Source organism: Antennarius striatus, chromosome 22, assembly GCF_040054535.1.
Source record: "Antennarius striatus isolate MH-2024 chromosome 22, ASM4005453v1, whole genome shotgun sequence".
Classification (NCBI taxonomy): domain Eukaryota; kingdom Metazoa; phylum Chordata; class Actinopteri; order Lophiiformes; family Antennariidae; genus Antennarius; species Antennarius striatus.
Window position 1 is genome coordinate 11,412,722 of NC_090797.1, and position 26,827 is coordinate 11,439,548.

The 26,827-nt window shown below is 40.2% G+C and overlaps 1 protein-coding gene across 2 annotated transcripts in view; it reads left to right on the forward strand.

The window, feature by feature from the left end:
- The first annotated feature begins 5,337 nt into the window (after window positions 1-5,337).
- The window catches only part of arid2 (AT-rich interactive domain 2), a 36,306-nt gene continuing 14,816 nt past the window's right edge, over window positions 5,338-26,827 (forward strand). Inside the window, exons 1-4 of one of the 2 annotated variants that reach the window (XM_068307251.1) lie at window positions 5,338-5,799; window positions 5,923-6,016; window positions 6,870-6,967; window positions 21,449-21,582. In XM_068307251.1, the coding sequence (XP_068163352.1) occupies window positions 5,708-5,799; window positions 5,923-6,016; window positions 6,870-6,967; window positions 21,449-21,582 (418 nt within the window). In that variant the 5' untranslated portion in view covers window positions 5,338-5,707. The remainder of the gene's footprint in view (window positions 5,800-5,922; window positions 6,017-6,869; window positions 6,968-21,448; window positions 21,583-26,827) is intronic. The other variant, XM_068307252.1, reaches the window with a different exon arrangement.

The window sequence follows — 26,827 nt, forward strand, 5'->3', positions numbered from 1 at the left end:
TAAGAATGTGAGTGAAAATCTACTTTCTGTTCCTCTGTTCGTCGAAAGCCTGTACAGGTCAAATAAATTAAGATGAAAAAAAAATCATACTCTGTTTTTCTGTCACCATTTGTTAAGGATTACCAATAACACTAAACTACTGTGCTTCATACCGACAAAGACATTTCACTAACAACTTTACATCCAACCTATTAGGACCCTGTCGGGGTCCTAACCTTAACACAACTGCCCCCTAGTGGTGAAACTGACCAAGCACATCTCTGTCATGAGGCCAGTGTTTCTGTTAACAGATGAACATTTAAGCACAAGTTTAAACAATAAAATGAATTATGGCTACAGCTCTTTGGGCAGGACCATTTAATTTAAAATAATATTTCATATATATATATATATACATACACCTGTTACACACAAATTTTAACAGTCTCATATTTCTGACTTTTTTCTTTCCTTGTCGCCTTTACTTGTACATAAATGTTTGCTACATCATTGGCCGTTATCAATATTTTAAAATTAATATTTTAAAATAATGTAATCACACACAAAACAAGATGCACGCTGTCCACTGAAGAAGACTCAGTGAAATATGTGTCCTTCATCCACATCATTTAATAGACAGACAAAACAGATGCTGTCCCCAAAAACTATGACAGGATATTGAAATATGCAGCTGAAACTGGATACCAGTCATCACACTGGTTTGGGCATGGGAGGTTTTCCTCCACCCACACTGACGACACTAAGTCAAAATTCAAATCACTCACAGAACAAATCTCTTAAATGTTTTCGGACATGCCACACTAGCTCAACTTATTTAATATTTTCATAATGTTTCAACAAGCTACAATTATTTTTGGCCATTATTTGTGTATTTATCTCTTATCTCATTTTTTAAATTCATTACACAAACAATATGAGGCTCTCTTTTACACCCTAATATCTGTTTTTTTTAAAAAACTCTGCTAGCATTTTTCAGTTCATTGGCTCTCAGGAACAAACCCTGCAGAACGGTGTGGTGGAGTTATGTCCTCTATATTTCCCTCCTGTAGTTTATTTCTAATTCATTGAGATTTACATCATAATTTTTTTCTAGATAAATTTAGTTACACAATCTATTTTTAAACTTCTTCGAGAATGAGATCAGTGGAGACTTGTGGAGCTATAGTTTCAGACTATTTTACAAATGTAGAGGCAAAAGTAACCTCAGGAAAAATGATGTCTACTTTCATGATTAAGTCCATTCTCATTATATATGGACTTTAGGTTTACTGTAATCACAACACTCTTACATAACAGACAACAATGGTCTCCTACTGACAAGAAATTAGAAGAGTTTGTCCTCATTCACTTCAGTCACTAACAAATACCTTTACAAATGACTCCTTAGGTCAGTTTGACCAACAGTAAAGGTGAAGTTTTGCTGAACTGATATGAAGGGTAAATGTGTTACAGTGCGCTTATTTAATAAAGTCATTCAGTGGTACACCAGGAAGAAGATACCCTCTCATCAGATTACACTTTGTTCACTTTGCATTTACAGTCTCCAGCACTGTGAGTGGAATTAGTGTGCAGAGATCATGCATTCATCACATCAGCTGTCTGCACCAGTCACAACTCCTTATTCACCTGTCCATTTATCACACGTTCAACATCGGTCTGTGTTCACAGCCATGAAGAAATAAAACTGCGTTATCTTTTTCAACTTTAAGCATTTTTTTTTACTTCTGAAACTTTCTGTATACGGTACGAGTATTTGAGTCACATTTGAATGTTTGTTACTCCTTCTTTTATGTGCATAGGAATTAACCATATTTTCTTGCGAGTAGCCTTACTCCACTCAAATTAATGAGAGTGTGTGTGGAGAAAATTGGATTCAGTGGTATTCTGTCATTCACGTTCTTACCAGCAGTAATCATCAAACTGCTGGTTCGATGATGCAAATGTTTACTTTCAGAAAGTAATTATTTTATTAAATCTTCTAAAACACTAACATACTTAACAATCATGAATTTTATATTAAAATGTGATGTTCAGCATCAATAGTTTGTGGTATTTGAAGGTCAATTAGTTTTCTCGACAGACAAGTAAAAAAACGAAATATGTACTCCATAATAATTCAGCTTAATTGAAAATACTACACAATAATTGAAGTCACATTGTTGACCACTTGCCAAATTTAATGCTGATGTTATTTTTGCTCTTTGAAGTACTGCGTCATACAGATAAGGGAGTATTTTTAGTTGGTCATCATTGGTCTGGTATCTCTAATTGTGTCATGGTAATTCATTCATTCATTCATCTTCCTGACCGCTTCATCCCCTTTGCATGGGTCATGGCGAGCTGGAGGCTATCCCAGCTTGGCATGGGGCATGAGGTGGGGGAAACTCCAGGCACGACGCCAGTGCACCGCGGGGCATGGTAATTTTATTGAGTAATTTTCTTGGAACTGTTAGCATATGCTTTTTTTGTTTTGTTTATTATTTGTACAAAAACCAATTCTGGAGGGTGAATGTAAAATAGGTTACACTATAAATACTGTGAAATGTGTAACTGGACTGTTGGTTAATGGTTATGTCCCATTAGAGTGAATGTTGACCTTAATGTGCTGCAAAATGTATTCACACACTATTTGGCCATAAGAGTTTTGGATCAAGTAATATTTCACTAATTAAAAGTAATACAAATGGCATCTTTTTAAATTATAATATCCAGTGCAGTCCAGTTCATACATTTGACTGTATTAGTATCAGTGACCTCCTCCAGAGAGCCACGCCCCCTCTCCCAGCATGCATCTTGTGCCAACTATGGCCACTTTAAAATCTCTCAACCGATCCCTCCAGGTACAATATGTTCCTAATCCAGTGACGCGAATCCATCCCATAATTCACACATGACTTCTGACTGCCAGGAGATGGAGCCACATTCCATTAAATGCTTCCTCGTTATTTGAGCGACGTGAAGCTCAGGCGGAGGCGCTGCGGGGTGGAAGGACGTTACGAGCAGTTTAGGGCCCCACTGGGACCTTTTGTCTGGGAGCCTGGGGGCCCCTGGAGCGCACTGGCCCCGTTTGTGCCATATGCCATGAGAGGCCGGGCTGTCACATCAGATGAGGACTGCTGTGTGATGGCATCACTGACTGCATGTTCACAGTCACTGCACACTATTCAGACATTACCTTTTAATGTAAGCAGTTTAAATGGATGGCTGCAAGACTGCCAAAGCTATATATTTAAGGATAAATTGGATTAACATGCACCTTTATGGCCTGAGCTCACAAGATTCCTCAAATAGAATCAACAGATATCATCTTATCTTGAAAAGATGAGGGGTTTAATGATTGCCTCTAAAAACGTGATACATGCTGTGGTGCACATTAAAATAATCTGCTGGGATTCAGTCTATAATCCCCTCTATATGAATCAGCTACTGTTCACATAAATACGTCTTATTAAATTAAATGTTTCTATAAAAATGTTTGTCCTGAATGTACAAATGGAAATAACAAAAATAAACAGGTAGCCCTAGTTATAAAATTGTATTTAAATGATTTTATTTATACATTAATGCATGGCATTCATTTACTATACTGTCCATTTATTATACTGTACTAGGGTTTGGATGCAATAAAACAAGTAAAGGCAATATTAAAACTACAAACAGTGAACGCGAAATATTTTCTTATTGAACGACAGATTTAAGTAAGCCGTAAATATCTGATATTTACTACAAAATCCACACTAACCTGAAGTGATAAAATTTGAACCAACATTAAAAAACACAAAAAAAAAGATCATGTAAATAAACATGCTAACTCTGGTTAGCACGCAGCAGCTAACTAGCATTAGCTTACACCTCCAGTGTGACAGGGAACAAGTATCAAAAACAAGTCGGATTAATTTCGTCTCAATAATTATGTTTGCGCATTTTAATTTAATATGAGACAATTTCACAATTTCAGGAATATTTTCTTTGCTCCTGCAGTCTCTGATAGTTACTGTCAACCGAAGCTAACCGAGTTAGCATTAGCCACAGTAAAGACGCAGACTAGCTAACCACAGAACAAACACTTCCGCTCATCCTGGATTCTGAAAACACAATGCAGTCAAAAATGACTAATAATGACAAGGAAAAGAAGGTAAGAATTGCGGGCGTAACGCGGCAATTATGCGTTTGCAGTGACAGCACAGAACAGGTTCTCAGTCATTTAGCTGAAGCTGCTAACTACTGCTAAGCTAACGAGCTAGCGCTCGTTCTGCTCGTTAGCACAGAATTCGGTGGAGGAACGGGGAGTCCAAAGAGGCTGGGGTGAACCCGGGTGTGCCGCGGTTTGCCTGCAAACAGCTGCACTATTTCGAAAACCACACACACGGACACTCAGTTTTCGATGTCTACAGTCAATTCCTCAAAATGGGGTCTGCTAACGTACGTCTCCGCCATTTTGTGACAGGTTTTTCATTGAGCAAAGGGGTACGTGTAATGGTTGAATGTAACCCCATCAAGAAGATATCCATCCGCCTGGCAGTTACAGAGAGAAGGGATCAGGAGTAATTTTCAACCATCCCTTGACATTAAAGTAGTTTCCAAGTGGTCAGCAATGGATAGGGACAGTTCACCACGAGTTTACAGCGACAAATGAACACAAAACATCACTTTTCTGACAGTGTCAATTACTAAAAAAAAAAATTTAAATACAAAACACTGCAAGCGTTATTTTCAGAAATGTTAAACTATAATGTATAAATAAACACACTGGCAAGCTATTAGATTGTAATGAAAATATTTATATAAATGGAAATATATTTGACTATGAATGCTTATGGTATTAGTAGGATAGTTTGAATTGTAGTGGACTATGATATCCTGCATTATCTGTTTGATGTGGCAGTAATGTCACTGAGATTTTTAAGACTTTGATGTCTTTGAAATTTGCAAATGGGAAATATTCCACTTCAATTTAACTGTTGTTAGTTGGGTGACGTTTAATTGTTTCAATTTTACATAAATGTGCTGTGGATTCAAGTTAGTTGGAAAAATAGCTTCTTTTTTTTCCAATAACGTATGGGTTTGCATTTTATTACACACCTGGTTGGGATAACTAGGAAGCTTAGTTAATTAGTGTTTTCCCCTCCCCCCACGGGACATTTCAAAGTACCTTCTGACCCGTTTTCCAAACAGAGACGAATTGTCAGACGGTCCCTAAAAATGAAAACAGTCTCTATTGTTCCAGCACCCGCTCTGCTCTGAACTGTGCAGTACCACCTTTAACCGCAGAGGGCGCTGCACGCATGGCAGGCCGGGCTCCGGGGCCTTCACATCTTTTTGTCTGAGAACTGGATCCCTCTGCCGCTCTACAGTGTGTGCGATAGCCTCGGAGCTGCGTCCGTAACACACTGTCAAACCACTCCAATCGAATCCAGCCGCGACCAAAAGCATTTATTATACACAGTCTGCCATGGCGTTTCTAATCCGTCGGTAAATCGATCGCATTTGTGACTGTTCGTTGGAACTTAGTCCGGGCTTGAATCGGGCTTGCTTTCTGTGTGCATCAGTCTTTATTAGCGAGCTGCCGCTCTTCTTGCTATCTGCTATTTCTTTAACTTTTTAAACACTCAGCTTCGCGAATGACTGAGCGCCGGCGGAGTATGGGATCCTTGGTGTCTTAAGAAGCGACTGAAGTGGGCTTTAAACGTTTTTGCATGCAAAAGCAATGGCAAATTCGACGGGGAAAAATCTACTAGATCAGCGAAGGAAAGGACAGGCTTTCCTAGACGAGCTGCGGCAATTTCACCAAGGCAGAGGGTGAGATTGAGGCATCTTTATTACCAAGAAAAATAACTTTAAATCATCACTGCATGTGAGCGTTAGTTAACAAGAACTGTTATTTAAACATATGTGTTTTAATTTTTTGTGTTATCTCCCCAGATCGCCGTTTAAGAAGATTCCTTTCGTGGGTGGGAAAGAGCTGGACCTCAACGCTCTCTACATCAGAGTCGTCTCCTTAGGTGGATTTGCTAAGGTGAGGGGGACTAAAGTGGGTTTCTCACCGCTGTGGGGTGTGTGTGGACTTGTCGGTGGACTCCTCCACAACTCCGGGTGGGTAACCCGGGACCGGTGTTGGAATAACGTGAGTGGGTCCGGCGATGGCCTCCGCTAGGTTTGTATCTCCATGCAATGTGGAGGCTGGTGTTGTTTGAATCGGGAGTCCAAACGGGAGTCAGAGCGCAGTTGGAGCGACTCAAAATTAGCGGGCACGTTTAACATCGATTATCGGCACGGAGCCCGGCCCACGCCGGGAAGCACCGCGGAGGCACCGGCGTGCCGCCCCGGGATTCTACCGGCTGGATTCCACGCAGGGGGGGTGGAAGCTTGGATCGTCTTCCTCGCCATGGCCATCTTTCGTCGGCTTCATGGCTGATCAGCCTGTAGGCCTCACAGGCCCGTGGAGTGTACACATTAAAGTGGAGCCGGAGCCGGAGCTCCGTGACATGAAGCTTCTGTTTACCGATAGAAACGCGTTGCTTCACTTTATTCTCGTTCGCGTTTGACGCCAAAATTGGAAAAGTCTTGTTAGCCAGTTAGCTCTGATGCTAACTAGCCCTGAAGGTATCGATGGTGTCCTGGAGGGAGACGGTGCTGACTAAATGTAAATATGATCAAGAAACAAACAGAAAGTAGTCAATAAGACGTTATTATGCTAAATATTTGATCATGTGATTTAAAGTTTGTCGATATATTGATGTAGTTGTACCCCTGTCAAACTTATTGATCGTTATATCGCCTCATTGGTGGAGCCTGTACAACAGATGGTGGAGGTGTAGCCGCTCTTTTTGTTGGTTTATCTCTCGACTAACTCTTTCCCTCTCTTTCAGGTCTCTGACAAAAACCAATGGGTTGAACTTGGAGAAGAGTTTAACTTTCCCAGGAGTTGTTCCAACGCTGCGTTTGCTTTAAAACAGTACTACCTTCGGTGAGTAGATTGTCCGTGCTGCTCCTCTGCTCAGGTAGCATGTGGGAAGTGTTTACAAGTGTTCACATGCAGCTTCTGGTCCTTCTGCTGGGAAGCAGCTCTGCTGCAGGATCACAACCACAACATTCATTGTGTGTTCATTTAAAATAGTTCATTTAGTCACTGGCTTTGTTCTTATACAATAAGGATCTGCTTATCCTTGAAAAAATACACTGACTCAATTTGTCTTGTGTGTTTGTCCTGGGACAGAGTGTTGAAGAACATGCCTAAAATAGCCTCTTTTTTTTTTATATATATAACATTAAACCTCAAAAGAAGAACCAGAGTGAATCTAGTGGAATAGTGCTGCAAGTGTACATTCATACATCGGTGACAGTCAGCTGCCAGCGATGGCAGCCTGATGTAAACTCAGCTTTCCCCAGCAGCTGGTATTTGTAGTTTGGTGTGACTACTTTCTGTGTTTCGTTTCTTCTCCCACCGACCACACGCAACAACTGTTCTGATCACCATCCTCTACCTGCAGGGGATTTTACACCACCATCACAGAAAAGCTTATATTCTCTCATGGATATTTTATGGACATCTTCAGTCACACAGTTGGTACCAAATGCAACAGATAATAATGTGCATGTTTTTCAGTGTTGGCGTTGAGCGCTGCCTGTTTGCTAGTTGGAAGTATGGTTGCAGTTTGAGAAGACCTAAGGCACATTGAAGTTTGAGTAAGGGAGTGCTGATGAAATTATAAATTAATGATGGCCTAAAACCACAATAAACCAGATGCATATTTCATACAAGTGAAGACATTTATTACATCAGCGCTAACCTGGTGTAATGTGTGGAAGGTCAGATGGCCGACAAGACGTTCAGGTTTGTTCGATGAGTGGAAGCGGCTCCAGTGTGAAGGTGTTGAGTTACTCTGATCTGATTTGTGTGAAATTGTTCTCAAAGACTCAGTAGAACTCTGACTGGGAGAATTCTTCCTTTTTCTTTTCAAACAGGTGTAGTTTTGAGTGTACCCATAGTACCTGTCAAAACTCTAGTGATTATCAGACTTGTTGAGTTTTTAGATACTATTCTGAGGACACGTGAGGCCAACGTATATGTTTATTATCTTATGTTAAATGTAAGGGACTCCACCAGGTGGATACCCCTGAGTGGATCGTTTAAGGTCATTGGTATCACTGCTGTTTTTGAAGATGATTGCACCTCTGAATATTTTACATGTCTCTCAGAATTACATCATGGTTATCACACTCCTGCCACAGAAGCTGTTGGAGCTGCTTTGTAAAGTTTTATGTAAGACAGTTTAGTATAGTTGATGTCAGAGACGGCAAGCTGCTAGATTCATACGACATGAACCGAGGCTGACTTTAGGCTACTGTATTCCTGCTTTCTGCCTGACCAAATTTTTTGAGAAAATTAAGCATGTATTTGTCCATGCATTTGCATTTTTAAGTCTGCAGCTGATACCGTAATTTATTGTTGTGTGTGTGTGTGTGTGAAACACAGACTACCCAGCTACAAAAGCAATTTAAACCTGTAACTTTTGTGATAGAGGAAGGTCTGTCTGACCTGGGCTTCTCTCCTCAATGAATGGGTGATGTGGTTTTCTCTGATCAGGACTTCCCACTCACACCAGAGTCAGCAGCACTGAAGTTCAGTGCCAGCTCCCGCTGCTGTCTATTTGATATCTGAATGTCACTCTGAAAGACGCGAGCACTGCTTGCCAGAAACATTTTTCCAGCTCGTTTTCAACTTGTTGAAGCGCTGCGTCGACATCAGTCGTACCAATGGTGCTGATTTAACTTAACGTTCAGGGGAGGATGGAGTCATGCTCTGGATCAAAGTATTGGCATTGACTCATCCTAACACACTAAGGGCACAGTTGAAATACTGCAACTCCCTGTATTTGCAAAACTGAAATAAAATGCGTGAACATGAATGAAAGTTTTGAATTATTTCATCGGTGAGAATAAACATCGTAAGACACCATCAACATAGCTACCGCTACAAAGGAAGTGTTGATAGTAAGTCAATTCTTTCCAGAGTTTAGCACCCAAGTACTTATTTATTGAATTTACCTTAAACCTTTTATGATTTGACATGTGTGTCCTTCATTCTTGTACTCTTTCTTTATTGGACTGTTTTAGTTACTAATGGCTGCTTCAAGTTTTCTTGATTTGGAGGATTTTTCAGTCTATGAAATTTCACATCCTCCATATTTTTCTTTTCCTTCGTAATTCTTTATAATTAAGGAGCAATTTACACTGAGCTCTCAACCTTCATGGGCAAAGGGGCTCTGAATGGGATTTTTGGGTGCAATCACTGATTGGTGGAACATTATTATACCAAAACCAATACCAATCAGAAAGTTTTGGGTTTTTTTAGCTTTAATACCAGCTTTAGTTGTTAGGTATTAGTGGCAGAATGAAATCCACCTATTGTTTGTAGGATGAATACGTACAGTATTTTCCACACTAGAAGGCGCACCTAAAATCTTTTAACTTTCTCAAAAACCAACAATGAACCTTATAATCCAGTATGCCTTATATATGGAAAAAGGTTTAAAGTAGCCTATTCATTGAAGTAGAGCCTTATAATCCAATGTAGTTTATAATCCAGTATGCCTTATATATGGAAAAGGTTTAAAAATAAGTCATACGTTGAAGGTGCGCTTTATAATCCATTGCGCCTTATAGTCCAGAAAATACTGTAATTACATTTATTTTACTTTATTCAAACAAATGGATTTTAATTGCATTTAATGACAAGGTATTAAAATATAAAAAGAATACAATTGGAGGGAAAAACTTTGCCGGTCTCAGTTGTCTGTTTTTAGTGCTTTGTGCCCTGAAGCCACTGCTTTTTGGCTTTTATCTGTGCTTACATCTGACTCAAGTTTGGGTAAAAGGCACATGGATCTTCAGAAAAAGAAAAAAGTTACTTTGGAGCCCCTCAGAATTAAATTCTTTTTTTTCCCGAAGCATAAGCACCGTCACACAAAGGGCCTGTAAACATGCTGATTAAAGGAGAGAGATGATGTAATGAAAGACAGCCACATAGCAGCACCTTAGGAGCAGTTGGTGAGCTTCGGCACCTTGCTAAAGGGCTCCTTTTGGTCCATAAGGAGGTCTGGAACCAGCCACCCTCTGGTCCCCAAGCCAAAGCCTTGTGGATTGACCTATTTTGACCTAAGTGTTGAAAGTATTAAAGCTAAAACTGTATTCGCACATTAAACTGAACAGAAGCTGACATTCTAGCTATTAGCTCTGTTAGATGCCCTTTCCAAACTCGCCCGTTTGGAAACGGGTAACTAGCTTTCACCCATTGCTAATGGGTAACTAGCTTTCCTCCTACCAATTTCAATATGGAGTTTTTCTGCTCTCTTGGTTTATTAGACATATTTATAAGGTCCTGCCAGCATGTAGATTGTGACTGGATGGATGTGAAGGTACCAGTGGAACATTTCAGCCAGTGATGGTCGCTAACTTGACAGCATAAGAAGACATGTCGTTGTGGTCAGGGCTTGGTACAGTTTGACATTGGCTAAAGTTGTGTTCAGACTACAAGATTGTAACCCGACTTTGACACAAACTGTTTATAGCTCCAAAATTCCCTGCGTCAGTTTCCAGATATGAAGGCTTCAGAACTGTCCTGCTTTGCCGTATGCTGACAGAGACATGTCTGCATGTGGTGTTGAGGACGCTCCGTGACACCGTTCACAAAACATTCCCTTCACCTTTTGAACAGGAAGACATGGTGTCCTAGACTTGGCTTTGAGTAGGACCACGTTTATGTGTAGCTCTATATTCTGGCTCAGTTCGGCTCATATTGGGCCACTGAAATTCACATCGAACACCAAACAACACCTATGTAACAGCAAAGAGTCCATGTCTGAACTTGAACAAATACATAGAGGATGGGATGCGGGTTTTCAACGATTGCCAAATGAGATTGCTACTCTTGTGTGTGGCGTTCACTTTCTAATAGTCTTTCTGTATGTCACTGTAAACTCCATCCAAGTTCAGATACCCTGGTGTCAACAAAGCTGATGAGATGCATGTATTTATAGATCATCATTGGGATGACACTGTTGTTTGTTCTTCATGTTTGATGCAGACACAACCAGCTACTGATTGTTGAACTGCTGGTGAACCTTCTGCTGGTGTTTTGGCTCAAATGATTGAACGTAGTTGTGTTAGATTTGTTATAACCTGGCTTTGGTACTGCACCTCATTATTCTACATTATTTTGAAGGAGTTCTGTACCAGACTTTCTTGGCTCTGGCATGTCTTTGCTGTTGATCCAGTAACCACCCGTGTTTCAGCAGCACCTGGTGCTAATGGTAATAACTTTTTGAAAATCAAGCCTCTTCCTGTTTTGGTGTACAGTATGCCCTCACTTATTCACGTTTCAAGATACACGGCTTTACTACGTCGCAGATTTTTAAGTAGGTAGTCACGTGATACCGTACGCGCATTCTATTGGCTGACAGCATCTGTGTGTGCACTGCATTCCGACTCACGGTTTCTCCTGTGACTTTTCTTAAATACAAAAGTGCTTTAATACATAAGTGCTTTAAACAGTCTATCAGAGTGTGGGAAAAGGTAATACAGACAGAAGGTGGTTTAATATCAGTATAGGGAGGGTTCATCTTCGTTATATCGCAAAATATCACTTTTCACAGGTGGTCCTGGAACACGTTAACCGCGAGTAACGAGGGATTATAGTACTGTACTGTTACTTCCTGACTTGTGTAAACTACAGCCTCATTTCCCATGTTTCATCACTTCATATAGATGGCCATAGTCAAATTTGTAGTGTTGCAAATTTTCTAATGTGGTTTGACAAGATGCTATGGTGAGTGATCACCTGATCTGACAAGATGAATCTTTAAAATATGTGGAAGACAAGAAATATTGTGTTTCTGAACTCTGTATATGCGAATCATATCCCAAATAAAACCTCCTCAGTGTGAGCTGTGATAAGCTGTTGATCGTGTCCAGGTCACTAATAATTCTTAATCTTAACAATTTACTCTGTAGAATGTTAAAGCTATACTGGTTTCTGATTTCTAAATATGTCAGCCTGTTGGCTCTATTGAAAACACTTTAATTATCAGTGCTTAGTTGCAGTAATCAGGTGGAGATCAGATTTCACCTTCCAACCCATGCTTCATTATTAGCAAGTTGGGCTTTTTGATGTCTTGGTAGTTTTTGCTGTCCACAGGGATTCTAGAAATAGACACAGTAGCTTCTATCTGTGGAATCAGCCCGTCATGTAATCTGGCTTTTTAAGATTTTAACTTGCAGAAAAACATTTTTGCCATACTTTCATCAACCACCTGAACTACAAAGATGTAGATATAATCGGATTCACCGGTTGAGTCAATTCAATGTTTGAATGATTAATGTTGTAATATTAATCTTTTGCAAATACTTAACTTTCACATTTTCTGCTCAGAATTCTCATGAATCAAGGAATTGTGCTTCATTTTAGTTACATCTTTTTTCCAGCACAAATCTTTCAATGTTCCGACCAGCTGCAAGTGCATTGTAATTAATCTTATCAACTATTCCATTTGATTTTTTTGGTCACTTTTGTTTTTTGAAAAATGTTGAATACTTATTTGTAAGTCACTCTTACAAACGGAAGTCACCAGAGGCATGTATTATACAAAGGCATTTAATCATTTAATCATTTAATCATAAAATACAGAGGCAACTCTGAAAATTGAAAATGTTAAACAGGCATTTAAATTTATTTTGAGGTCAACATGTTTATTAATTTACCCACCCATCAGTGTAGTCGATGAGATGTAAGTTTCATCTCATTGAGGGCAAGGGAGAGAGCGAGAGGTGAGGAGCAAGTGTCTCACATGAGCTCTAGTCATGTGATACAGTGCATGCATACTATTGGCTGACAGCATCGGTGTGTGCACTGCGATCAGAGTCACGGTTTGTCCTTCAAGTTTACTTTTGCTTTGTGAAGTAGAATTTTTTTCTTTGTGAAACTATTGCAGTGGCTCCCAAACATGCTACAATTTGTAAGGGGGTTTACTATCAGTATGGGGAGGTACATCAATGTTTTGATTGTAGGTAAATTATAAAAGAAATAGTTTGTCGCTGCATCGCTGATTTTCTTTTTTGGGGGAGTCCTATAACGCATAAACCGCGAGTAACGAGGGATTACTGTACATGCTTTCATACAACTTGAAGTTCATGATGGCAACCTAAAATACTAATAATAATAATAGTAATGATGATGGATTACATTTATATAGCATTTTTCTAGACACTCAGTGGATCCATTATCTTTCACTCCTTATTCATACATGGTGATGTATGATGTAACCTACAGGGTTAATGCTGCAGGCAATGTCAAGACTTGATGTTCAGATAACAATATAATTCTCCACTGATTTATTCATTTAATAAAGTAAAACAATATTTTGGAACAATGGAAGGTGTGCCTTGCATTAGTCAATTCACTACCTGTTTCTGCTTTCACACCAGGTTATAAAATCATCCTGAGCACCACCATGCTCTCTGGTCCTACCCTTATTGTGTATTGACAGACTCTTGCTCATAGGAAACATCTGGATGAAGTGGTATTTTGGTCTTTGATCTGACAAACAGTTGTTGTTTGTATTTACCCCGTTTGACCTGAGCCACTGCTCAGACTAGAACATGATGACAGGACATGGATAAAGACAAAGCTGCATCGCTGCTGGGTTTTGTGATTCTGCTTTAAATAAGCATTATAAAACTTGCCATCAAAACATTTCAAGACTTCTGAGACTTTTGTCCTGTCTGTGATTTAAACTGCCCTCTAGCTCTGTTGGTCATCACCAGTAGACTAATGTCCTTCAGTCTCGTTAGATGGCCAGAGCTGATTTTTACTTGACAGTAGACCTAAAATCCATCTGTAGCATTTAATCAGATAGTTGATGTATGGTTGTTTTTCGCTGATGGATTATTAGTAACTGCAGTTTTTCACATGATAGTCACATGATTTGTTGGCTTTATTGTCCTTCCCAAACTGCAAGAGTCTATGTCTTAGGCGTTGTCCACACGTAGCTGAATTTTCTTGAAAACACAACTTTTTTTCACCGCGCATGGAAAAAAAATCTCCGTCCACACGTAACTACACAAGTGCGTTGATCATGTTTATAAGCAGAACAACTCCGAGAATTACAGGAAAGAGGACCGGGATGTGTGGAAATTCACGCCGTTCCTCCTGGAGGACGACCTCCATCATAGAGTTCTCCCACCAACAGACAGCGCATCCCGGTCTGACCCAGAACTGGTGTCTTTAACATTTTGTAAGAATAATCTTGTCCATATAAACTATGTACATACTACCACCATCATGATGAAGACTGCTGACTCAACAGTTGTCAAGAAGATGTTCATTGAAGGGAAGCCACAGAAGATCATTGTTGAAATGACTGGTTGTTCAGAGCGCTGAATCAAATATGTACATGAAAATTTAACTTGAAAGGTTAAGTGCAGAAGGAAAGGTGTGCAAGCTTCAGAGATGACTGCTCTGCCTTGAGGAGATTGTCAAGAAAAGTCCATTCAAGTGTCACAAGAAGTGGACTGAGGCTGTAGTCGGAGCATCAAGAGCCTCCACACACAGACTTGTCCTGATAAATGAGCTACTAATGTCGCATCCCTCGTGTCCAGCCACTCCCAAACCAGAGACACTGTTAGACACATCTTACCTGGGCTAAGGAGAAGAACAAGTGCTTTATGAATTAGTGGTTCAACACCCTCTTTTCAGATGAAAGTAAATTTTACATTTGGAAATCAAAATCCTTTATCTGGCAGAAGAGTGGAAAGACACAGAATCCCAATCACCTCAGTCCAGCGTGAAGTGCCAGTGATGGGCTGTTTTTCTACTGTGTTTAATCAAATCCAGAGTATAGCAGCTGTCGGCCAGAACACTTTGAAACGTGACATCCTTCCATCTGCTGACAATCTTTATGGATATCCTAATTGTTCTGAATGAGAACTGTTTTGCTGACCGTGGTATTCCTGGGCCTGATTGGAAATCAACTAAATTGGACTCTATAGAAAATCTGTGGCATGTTGTCAAGAGGAATATGAGCAACTCCAGATCCCACAATATAGATGATGATTGCTATCAAAATAACCTGAGGTTCCTGAACACCTCAGCAATGTTACAGGCTGGCTGTCTCCAAGCCACACCAATGCAGCGGTGAGCCAGTAGGGACTTTGGTTGGGAACCAGTTCAGGACCAGTGCAGATTCCAGAATGGAGCCTGTTCTGGTAACTGGGCGCTGGCGAGGTGTCCATAGACGAGGCCCCCAACAGAGCAGTCCAACATGGTCCCCCATCACCTCCATCTCAGCCCACGTTGGTTTGTCTATAGGAATCTTGATGTGTGCATGAGAAAAAATGTATGTACACACACACAAGCAAACATGTAATTTAAATTTTATATATTCCAATCCAATGTGAATTTTGATACTCCACCCCATGATGAGCAAATGCAAACATATAAACGGATGTGATCGACTTTCCAACCTCATGTTAAAAGACTTTGCAGCTGACGTGCATTATCACATGTTTGGTAAAAGCTTGCGGTCTTATGTGGCGTAGAGTGAATTCATCTTGGTCATGGTAACTTCTGAAGGCTGAACTTTGAAGTCCAACATTAACTCTTGCCTTCAACAAAGCTGATAGGAAGCATGTCTCCAGCTATCTGTTGTATAATGTGCACCTATATTATGGAGTTAATTTACCCTCAGACTGGTCTGATTTGTCTTGTGATCGGCAATAGCTGATACTCTGCCATATTTTTGTTTACTTATTGGATACACACCGGAACCGGACTCGGTGTCAGCTAGCCTGCTTCAGTTGTACACCCTGAGACTAGAGTACATTCGTGTTTTGTCTCCTGTCATATGATGGTAAAACAAGGGAAAAGCAATTTTTACAAGAAAACAATCATTGTGATCATCAAGAATCTAATTCCTAATATACACACCAAGCAAAAAGTTCCTTTGTATGGAGGTTTGTATGTCTATAAAAGTTGGCAGTCTGTTTGCTCCATCTCTGACCAAACAAATCAGAATACAGACCAAAATAACAAAAATACATGAAGCTAAAGCATATGTTTGACTACTATTGGAATAAAATAGAAATTTTCTAGAAGTAAGCTTTTTCTAAGCTTCCATCCCTTTTCCACGGGTCCCACTGGAGGTCCCTTTTGTCCCATGTAGCTGTCTGGCTGCATCTGCTCTGCTTTCATGTAGCGATGTTTCTGTTGAAATAAGCATGAAGCAGTCCCTCGATTCAGACTGGTGGTTTTGCTGGTGTCTGAAACAGTCCATTTGGTTGTCCAGAGAGCAGACATTGGCTGGTGAGTCCAACATAGCGCCAGCTGGCTTGGGTTAGCATGTAAGCTTGCTCCAGACACACACCCAGCCTCCTCTCTCTTTACCACTATGCCATGTTCCCGTGTAGCTGTAGGGTCAGAGTAATCAGGACCTGTTCCTGACTGCAGAATAGTGTGTGGCTTTTAAGAACAATTTTGGCAAAGGGGCATTGGCTGAGAATATTAAGAGTATCCCTGTTTATATTGACCTGATAGAGGAATGGCATCTCTCCATATTGATAAGAAAACCTAATAAAATCAAGGGAAACACATTTTCCTTGACTAGCACCACCTGTCTTGAAGTTTTAGAAGTCTTCTCCTACCAAAAAGCCTGGTTTGAACCCAGGCATTAGTACTAATTACTGAGCGGGCACTGAGATAGGTCTCTGATAATTGAAATGGAAGTGTCCGCACTTATGGAAGATGACATTTTATTAGTACAACTGATGTTTTTAGACTCTTTCATGTCCATACATGCATTAACCACATACATACATAGACAGCCTCTTTCTTTACCACTGCCCTGACTCTTAGGAACACCATTAGAGCACAGGGAACAGTATTGCAGACAAGTAATTGGGGTTGTTCTGTTTTTTTTCTGATTTAAATCACTCAGGATTCATGAGTCATATCTTCCACATGAATGCATTTAACTTGCTTTATGTTCGGCTGTGGCGTTAAGTTTGCTTTCAGGCAATAAATATCCAGTTCTGAAAACGATCCAGAGTTTACATAATTTCCTCATTTGGCCCTGTGGTCAGTAAACAATCCTCTTATTATGGACAAAACACACAAAACACACCACCCTCAGCTCATGGTAGATGGTCAGCTCCATTAAATCCCAGCAAGCATTTCTGTCTGTAAACTTGCAGTTTGTGTTTTACATATGTGCCCATGTCCAGCAGGGGGCAATGGACTCCCACACACAGACACACCGAGGGCATTGGGTAGCCACACAGCTGAGAGTAAATGAAGCCAGGGGCATCTGCACTGGTGTGACCCAGATGGTGTAAATAATGTCAGGTGCTGTGGCCACAGACTCCTTCCAATTGTAGTATTTTGGAGGGAGAGTATACCTCACTATTAGCACTGATGATACTAAACATGGCCCCAAAACGTTATGGTGGCACTTGTTAGGTGGTGGCCATTGGCCAACCCAATGGGAGGGGACAGAAGTTCCTCTTCTTTTGCATTTATGAAAAAGGGGATGTGTAGACCTGAGCAGCTACAGCCAATCTCTAGCCCTGCCCATCTTTACACCCAGCCGTTCTCTTATACCCAGACTGCTCGGCTGATGACGCTGCAGTCGGAGTGGGGCCCTGTCTCTGATGCTCTCTCGCACTCCCCACTCTCTCCACAAATGAAGGCTGAGTGTATTTATAGTGCAGCGTGTCGCCCGGCAGCCAGCGGACAGGGGATTACCTCGGTCGTGATGAACAAGCGGGGCCTCATTCAGAAACGAGCTCTCACACACCGTGACTCACTGCCACACAGACAGGGTTCACCACACTGTCCTCTCTGAGGTATTCCGTCACGCGCATGTTTGTCCGCTAGATTTCTTTGTGTTTTTACCAAGTGTGTTGTAAACTTAAAAAAGCTGAGTAAGTGTTGTGAACGAGAATATTTTGATTTGCGTTCAGACTAATCAGGAACACCAGAATAGTGAATGATTACAGTTTAAGATGATTGGTTTGTTTTGTATTGTCTCATAGTTGTTCTGTTGAGCATGTTGGAATGAGAAGTGGTGTTTCTGTAATTACTGAAAGTTATGTAGTTTTAACTATAAATTTTAGATCTTGCACCACCCACATTTATCAGACTGAAAGAGTTCTTCAATTTAATATATAGTAATTAATTCTTGTACAACAGTGTCTTTGCATATGTTGCTTTAAAGAATAAACAAATTACCATCAGAGCAGTGTAAACAGTGTGGATCACTTCCTTTTTAACACAAGAGTCTGAGAAAATGATTTCTCACAATCTCTACTGTTATGTTTTGTGATCGAACATATATTCTGAGGTATTTTTTCACATTTTTCTACTAAATGTGTCATGTGGAAGCGTCTCTCTTGATATTAGCTGCTGGTTGAATGTATCTTTGGTTGTTTCGTCAATAATCCAGCAAATTTTTACCAATCTTCTAACCCTGCCAGAAGAGGACACTTCATAGAATGCTCCTGGAATTAGATGTGTTGCTATTTTTAATTCATGAACCAGCAACGCAACAGATATGACATATTTTTAGTTTTGTTTTAACAATTTAAAATATGTATGTACTTTTTAGCGAGTTCTTCCAAGTCCTTCACTCAGTGATCGAATTTGAACTATTATTGTTGAAATTTGTGATCACTCCTCTACCAGAATACACTTAATTTACTGAATATCAAAAGTGACCATGTTAGAATGCGATGGATTCTCAATAGCTAGTTACTTTTCTGAACCTTATCAGCTCGTGTTAATCGGTCCTCTCATAAGTGTTTCAGCCTGACAGTGATGTTTTTCAGCTGTTTTTACCAAATATATTGGAGCTCTGGGGGAAGACCAATGCAGGAACTGTTGTTTTGGGGTAACATTGTTGTATGTTTGAAATTGAATGTGCTGCTATGTGCAACTCTTGATTCTGTGTAACAGTGCAGAGTTGAGACTGGCTTTCTATTCTGTCTTAATCAGCTTTTTTTTTTAATGTGTAAAACTTGTAGTGTTGCACCTAAGAGTATTTATGAAATGATCTGCCAATTTGGTGCTTCAAACAATAGTTGGATTAGGGGGAAAAAACATCCTCTGTTGTGTAGTTATAATCTATAGATTATATAATATCGATCAGTGACACTGTTTTGGACATCCCCCTAAAGTGTGTTGTTAATGTCTGGTTGTCCGTTAGCGGTGCCTTTTGTTTCTCAGCCATGGCTGCTTTACACAGTTGATGTTTCTCACACACTCGTTCATCTTTTTGTAGTTCATGGGCCGACTGGTTTTCAGTTTAACTATATAGATTCCTTCTGGATAACCTAAGAAGTTCGATTTATGTTTTCATTGAATCATACACATTAAAGCCCATATTTTACTCAAGTTAGTATCAGTCTGTGTCTTGTTATGTTGTGTTACTGAATGATATCACTTTTGTTATGGTCCAAGTGATAAATGTTGGGTTAGCTGTTTGCCACGTTGTCTTTTTGAAAGATTTTGTGGGTGTTGAGTCTCGATGATATTATTTACTACCAGAAAAGAGTTTTTGTTAGGATTTTATTAACACTTACGTATATGACATTGCTTGTCGATACTGATGATTATCAATTACCTCTCTACAAAATATTTATAGCCATTAGCAATACTAAATGAATTATCTCTGTAAGGACAACTCAAGGTTCTGAGATTTTCACCAGAAATTAATGGAGTTGGGTTCACTTTGCTACATTTTTGTTCAGGGGCTGCAGAATTCCTTGTTAGGAATTCCTTTTCTAGCTTCATACAAAATTTTGGAATTTTCAAGTATCTTTTCAAAGCAATATCTGTACACAAAAACATTTTTTTGGAAACCTCAGAAAACAAACCACATTAGGATAATTGTCTACAGAAACTTATGGTGTGCAGTGTCAGAAAACTAAAGACGATATTATCTGTGCGGTTATCAAAGCGAAAAGACAAGGGTGTGATTCTGTGGATATGGACACTGCGATGTTACTCATCACATCATTTACACTGACATTTATGAGCCTGTAAGTGGCAAAAACAACTTGTCTAGACTCTGAGTACAGTAGACGCTTGATGTTAGAATCCGGTATTGACTGTGTCTTCACTGAGAGATTTTTGCAGACCATGGATTAGTTTGATTGTTGAGTTCAGTTGGACAAAGTTTAGACAGTTGGCACACCCATCTTTATTGGAATCTGTACAGTGGACCACATGTAGGATTTTTCACTAGAAATGATGTTTTTCAGTTTCTCTCAGAACCCCAACATGAATGTCTTTCTTTGCCATGATCACTAGTGTTTGAAGTACATTGTTGCTCACCTTTAGAAATGTCTGTGCAGACCTCCTTTCTTGTCTTCTACTTGAGATAACCAAGTATGAAAGTGGTGATTTTTTTTTAATGAATGAACTTCCATTATTTGTATTTGTACTCACACAGTTCCAGTTTCCAGAGGTAGGTTTGATGTCCGTTGTTTCCGCCTCACAGGTTGGATGAATGCACTGAGTTGGGCTCTGCCATGTTAGGAGAGCAGAGAGCTCTCAAACAAGTGGCTATGTGTTTATTGCCCTTAATAATGTTGAGTCAAAAATGTGCAACACATGGTCCAAGCTTGTCTTGTACAAGGACACGAGTTTCTACACCGTAGAAGCTTGTGTCCCGTGGTCTGATGTCTTGTACTGCTTTCCTTTGCATGCCTCGGTCTCTTCCCCAGCCAACCCACACCCACAGCCAGCAGCACCTCATCACAGCAATGTCTGGAGATATTAACACTATTAGCAGCCTGTTTACTGCAACTAGGATAGTGGCAAGGATCCCACGATGACACAAGAATGAATAAATTAATGTATCTATCCACAACAACACAGACACAGATCAGTTCCTAGACAACATTTACTGCTTGATTGAGCACAGCATGTGTCCACTTTCACCTAAGTAACACTCAGGTGGGCGACTGACTGACCACAGTAATGATATCCACCTATTCAAAGAGCCACATTCAGGACCTGCTCAGAACCTGAAGCAGAAGACAGAATCAGAATAGGAATCAGAATTCAAAGCAGATTTTTATATTTACAGAGCTTAATATACACATGTCCCGTGAGCTGGGGGGGACAGTTGAATCTGTCAGTGATGAAAAGTTTCTCAGTATTGGGAAATATTTTTTTTCCTTAATAGAAGCTATTTAAACTTCTATTCTTAACATATTACAAAATGAATGATTTTTTTGAATCCAGAGAACTGAATCTGTTCTTTGGCTTCTGTATTTCTGCTCCTACATAAAAATAAAGACTTCTCATATCTCTCTTTGAATTGGAGCAAGCATTTTCAGCATCAATCCCTCCAAGCATTGTTGATTCATTGTCTGGTTTGTTTTTCCTCCACAGATACTTGGAGAAGTATGAGAAAGTCCACCACTTCGGCGAGGATGATGAAGAATCGCAGCCAGGGAATCCCAAAGCCTCTCTTCCAATCGGTGCAATTCCCAATTCTTATAACTACCAGCAACATGTTGTGTCAGGTAGGAGACTTCTAGCTTGGTCAGTGTACTATGTATGGTGTTCAGGGTTCATTCACAAGGCCTTGCCATTTGTACCATCAGTAGCTAGCTCAGAAAAGAAGGAAATCAACCAAAAATGTCTTAAAAGTGAGAAACTGTTTACCCTCCAAGCAGAGGGTGATGCCAGTTGGCATGTAACATGACTAAATTATTTTTTTTCCGTGTTAATCCACTGCTGATGAAGTGCTGCACACACGTGATGAAGCTTCTTGGATCAGACATCCCCTCTCCCTTTGCTCACTGGATGCAGCCTTGCGTTTTGAAATCACACCAGGGACGCATTTTATTTTCTTTATGAACAAACAGAAGTCGTATAGAAAGATCTGTTCATGTTTGAGTGCTCTTTCATGATCTCTTTGTAAAAAGTACTTTAATCTTCTCTTCACTTCTTTTTGGAGGTGATGCAGTGCATTGCTTCAGATCTACAGATGAGAACATGTGCATGTTAGTATTCTGGGAGGAAAGCATGAATCAGATCAAGCAGCTGTTTCACACAAAGAATTCCACTGGATTTTAGGAACGCTGCAATCTGTCGGCCTATTTATGTTCTATGTTGGAAAAAAATATTGTAGTGTGATGCTGCTCACAATTGTTTGCACTTTGCATCACAACTGTGCACAACTTTGACATAAAAGTACATTGAAATCTGGCATGAAATCTGGTCTTCATGCCTTCTACTTCAAAAAACAAGTTGGCACATAACACTGATTTCAAATTTGAAGTGCTTTAATGTCTTTTTACTTCCCGCTTCAAAGCGGGATGTAATTGTCAGCGTTTTTGTGTCCGTCCGTCTGTTAATCCACCAAATATCTTCGCTACCATTGCAGATAGAAAGATGAAACAAAAAACACATTACTCGGGCAGCAAAGGGGATAAAAATGAGATGATGACCTTGACCTTGAGAAAACTAGGTCATGGTCAAATTTCAACTTTTGTAAACTCGGGAACTTGATAAGATAGAAAGACGAGGGGGAAGGCCAGTGTGTGTAAGACCATAGATCAAAGCTGGTCCTTTGATCTATGAAAGTAGGTCAGAGCACTAGCTTTGATCTTTGACCTAAGCAAGTAGGTCAGGGTCGCTTCTGTAATGATTGCTTGTGGCTTCCAGCCAGTCTGATTGCTGTTGGTTTGATGGTGGTCGTCTTGTGCTGGACGCTAAATGCTTATGTCAATGGGAAATATTTGTGGGACCTCGAAAAAGTATTCATTTTTAGCAGAAGGTCATCTTGCCAGGGTGGTTGGACCATAAGGTTTGAGTTGTCACTGGCACCATTTGTTATTTAGAATTCTGAAATAGCTGGTGACACCTGTGAATTGTTCCTGTCCAGTGCTTCAGTCTAAATGCAAGTGTCATCAGTGTTATAGGCCTGCAGACTTAAACAAGAGAATGAATGAGCTAGTATTGCAACTGTGTGTGCTCAAGTATCAAGTCATGTATTTCTCACATTGTGTAATTATGATTTGGACATTAGTCACCCAGGAATTACAGATTGAGTTACAAAATTTATTTATAACTTAAATCATAGTTTATTAGACCAGTATGAAATGTGTTCATTTATTTAACTATGAAATTACATTGAAATCCACAACAGGACATTTTTTCCATTCCCATTCATGCAACCAATGTTTTTCTAACTTGGTGATTCAATGAAAACCATGATTTTAAGCTCCAATAAGCATAACTCAGTACCCAGTGTTAATAGTTTAAGAATTTGCCACTGGGTGCAAAATGACTCTATTGTCTTTACATCTCATCAATCAATATGATATCAAGTTATGTGATGCTAAAAATGGTTATCTAACTCAATGGTTTTCTTAGGTTTATAAATTTTTAAAAAAAGCAAAACGGTAGGCTGTGTTCAACATTCATTTCCATACTATCTATTTTTTATTGGTCAAGAGAGTTATTTTAAATGCACCTGACATCATGGGGAGTCCCACGATGTTCAGATATTATCTTGACTGTTCTGCAGTCCTCACGAAGGAGGCTGCTGGGAAGGACGAGTTTAATTTGGTATGGGTGTATGTGGAAGCGTTTCCTGAATATGGTTGTTGACTGTAGTGAATGAACACTGTTGGCTGCTGTGTTTGTATTTTGTCATGTTTGGAGGGAAAATTACATCGATGTCTGATAAACTACTCAAATGAATTCCACAACTTTCAAAAAAGGCCAGTCTTCCTGTTGCAAACAACACAAGTTAACCTGAATGCTGTGCATGAATTGTCAGTGTTGCTTTCTGTTTGGGTGACTAGTACTTGTGCTGCATCGCACCTTAAACACTATCGCCCATTGAGACCCAGGGAGGAGTCAGGTTGAAGAACGAGCAGACATGGTGAAGAAGTGAGAGCGAGTGTAACGCCAATGGGCTCATCCACTGACTTTGGGGAACGGTCTGACAATGCTACCCTATCAGTATCATGCTATTGTAGTGACTATTGTAGTAACTAATCCCCTTTAGGTGGCAGCAGTGCTGTTTTATAATGAGAACTGAGCGTATATTAGATGAGAAAAAGAGAGGAAGCAGTGGGGATGATAGCGGAACTTTGGAAGTTGGACAAAGTCAAGCAGCTCATATTCATACAGATAGTGTCGTGGCAGTTTGGGGAGAAAGTGTCACAGTCATGAGAAAAGAGGATCAATCAATCAATCAACTTTTATTTATATAGCGCTGAAGAGGATGAAGGGATGGGGGTTTGAATCACATCCCCTTCACTAACCCCTGGACCCCAGACGGCTGCCTCTCGGTTCACTTGATTGATGATCGCTACCATGGCAAAAAAAAAAAATCAGACATTTTTATCAAATGCAGATGTTGAACATTGTTACATATTTGCAAATAAACCGTTATAAATTGTTATGCTGTTTTATTGAGGAAAACCGCTAATGAGATGTTTGAGGTGTCACAAAAGTCACTTTCTTTGTCCTTCTTTTCACAAACTTTTTTTCTCAGTTTTTTGGTCAAAAACTGGTGTTTTTGGTGAATCCAAAAACTGCTGATAACTAAACAACAGAAAAAAGCAGAAACAAAGCTTCTTTTTTTACATAATGAAAAATGAGTCTACTCTTTCTTTGGTCATTTCAGTGTTTCCATAGTCGTTGAACACGATGTTCTGTGGAGTCAGAATGCTTTAAAACCGGTGGCAGGTTGTGAATCGCTGCTCTATGAACGTCCGGCAGCCAATGAGTTAATTCAGTTTGCTCTTTCTGGAGCGACTGTGTTTGAACCAAGGACATGCAGCTTTGATTCTTGCTGCCTTTTCTTGCCCACACAACCTGAGCATTGACTCATAATCTTTGAAAACACAAGCATATATCTGTCTTCATGACGACGGTACCGCCTCTGAGTAACCACCTCATATTCTCTACCAACACACCAAGGCCAACCTCGCGTTGGCACGGTGCCACCTGCTCATTGGCAGTGCCGTCGGCCCGTCCATTAGTCTCAGTCTTGCTGTGGTGGTGTCTGAGCCGCTCTGAGGTCGATGGCTGTCCTGACACTGGTTATTGATGACGTGAAGGAGGAAGCACTTGTTGGTTTTCCCACCACCTCAGTTGAGGTTCAATCCTGCTGCCTCTTAAGTCGCAGGATCCTTTATTTTAAACTCAGCCTGCTGCCTGCTGAGCTAATTAACTTCAAAATATGTGTCATGTGGGAAAAATGCACATGGCCTGCAATGGTGTACTGTGTGGCTTTTAGGTTTTTCTTTCTCCCTCCCCAGATGTGTCAGACATTAAAGAACACTGACTCCTCTAAACAACCTGACCAACAGCTTTACCCTTTAATAAGGTTTTGTTATTGTGGGTCTTACCATTAGGCTATGGCTCAAACTATACCAGTGCACACTTTACCAGTTGTCATTCCAAATCCTGACTTTGGATATGTGTTTACACTGTGTACAATCTGATAGTACTGTTGAACTGATACTACATGCCTCACTATGTAAAGGGGCAGCCTGATGTTGCCCTCCTGCACATTAAAGAATCATTCTTGTCTCATTTGGACACTGTAAAACAAAATGTAACACAGATACACCCTACATGTAAGTAATTATGACTTGTCTTTCACGTCTTCCATGTGTTTGTTTTTGGGAAATATCATTTCAAATTGTTCTGTTATTATTTTAAATGTTATACTGTATAAAATATGTGGTTCTCCAGTGTCTGGTGACTGGAGTCACTGCCCTGGCTTTGTCATGTCTGCAGGGGACAGGAGTTTACACACCTTCAGCAATGGTAATTGACAAGTTGGATTCAGAAGAATCTTGACTTGTTCATGTTTAGGAAAGCTGTCACTAAAACACTTTGGATGTGAATCATCACTGGTGCTGCACATCCTGTTTGAGTTCGTGTCAACGGTGAACACAGAAGCTGTGAGTGTTTTTATCCATGTGGACTGCTGAGGCTTCAGGAGTGAATGTCTGGTGCCTCTGGTCCTCACAGCTGAGATTTATGTAACGCAGTCGGACTAAATGTGGAGTATGAAGGGGAGCGGAGTGTGAAGGTGTGCATATTGTTGGCTCTGTGTTTACTCCCTGTCAGCCATGCTCCTTTGTTTTGAGGGGAAATAGAGTCATGTTATTGGAATAGGGTGGAGGCCATGCTAGAACATAACTTTTTTTAAAAATAGTTTGTATTCAGTTTATTGTGATGTTTTTGCATCAGTCCTTGATGTCATCTTTACCACTGTTAATTATTTGAGTTTGTCTGGAAGTTTGAGGTTTGGTCTGCCCTGTTGTCTCTGCATGTAGGCTTGTAAAAGCTGTCATGTCACTCTTTTCATGAAGCTTTGCTGTCAAATTAGATGTCAGACGTCATCCAGCTACACCTTAATGCAGCGCTGGGCCGCTCGAGGTTTCAGAGGACTGGGCAAGTCTTGAATGGTGCTGTTTTTGCTGTAATAGCACACCACTGAATTACATTTGCCTGCAGAAACTGTTTCAGCATGGAAATCAGATTGACTCAGCGGGACTCTGGTCTGTTTTATGATTGGTTTCCAGGGGCAGCAGTCTACAAAGATCCTGCATCTAATTGAAATATCCACTCTATGTGAAAATGACACCTATGCACACAAAATGATGGATGACAGAAAATCAAACCATAGGATGGGAGGAAACTCGGGTTTCAGTTTCACAGACTGTATCATCTGTCATTTAAAGCCATGAAATAACATTGAAGCCACCTGCTTCCCACTCAGACAGGGTTCTC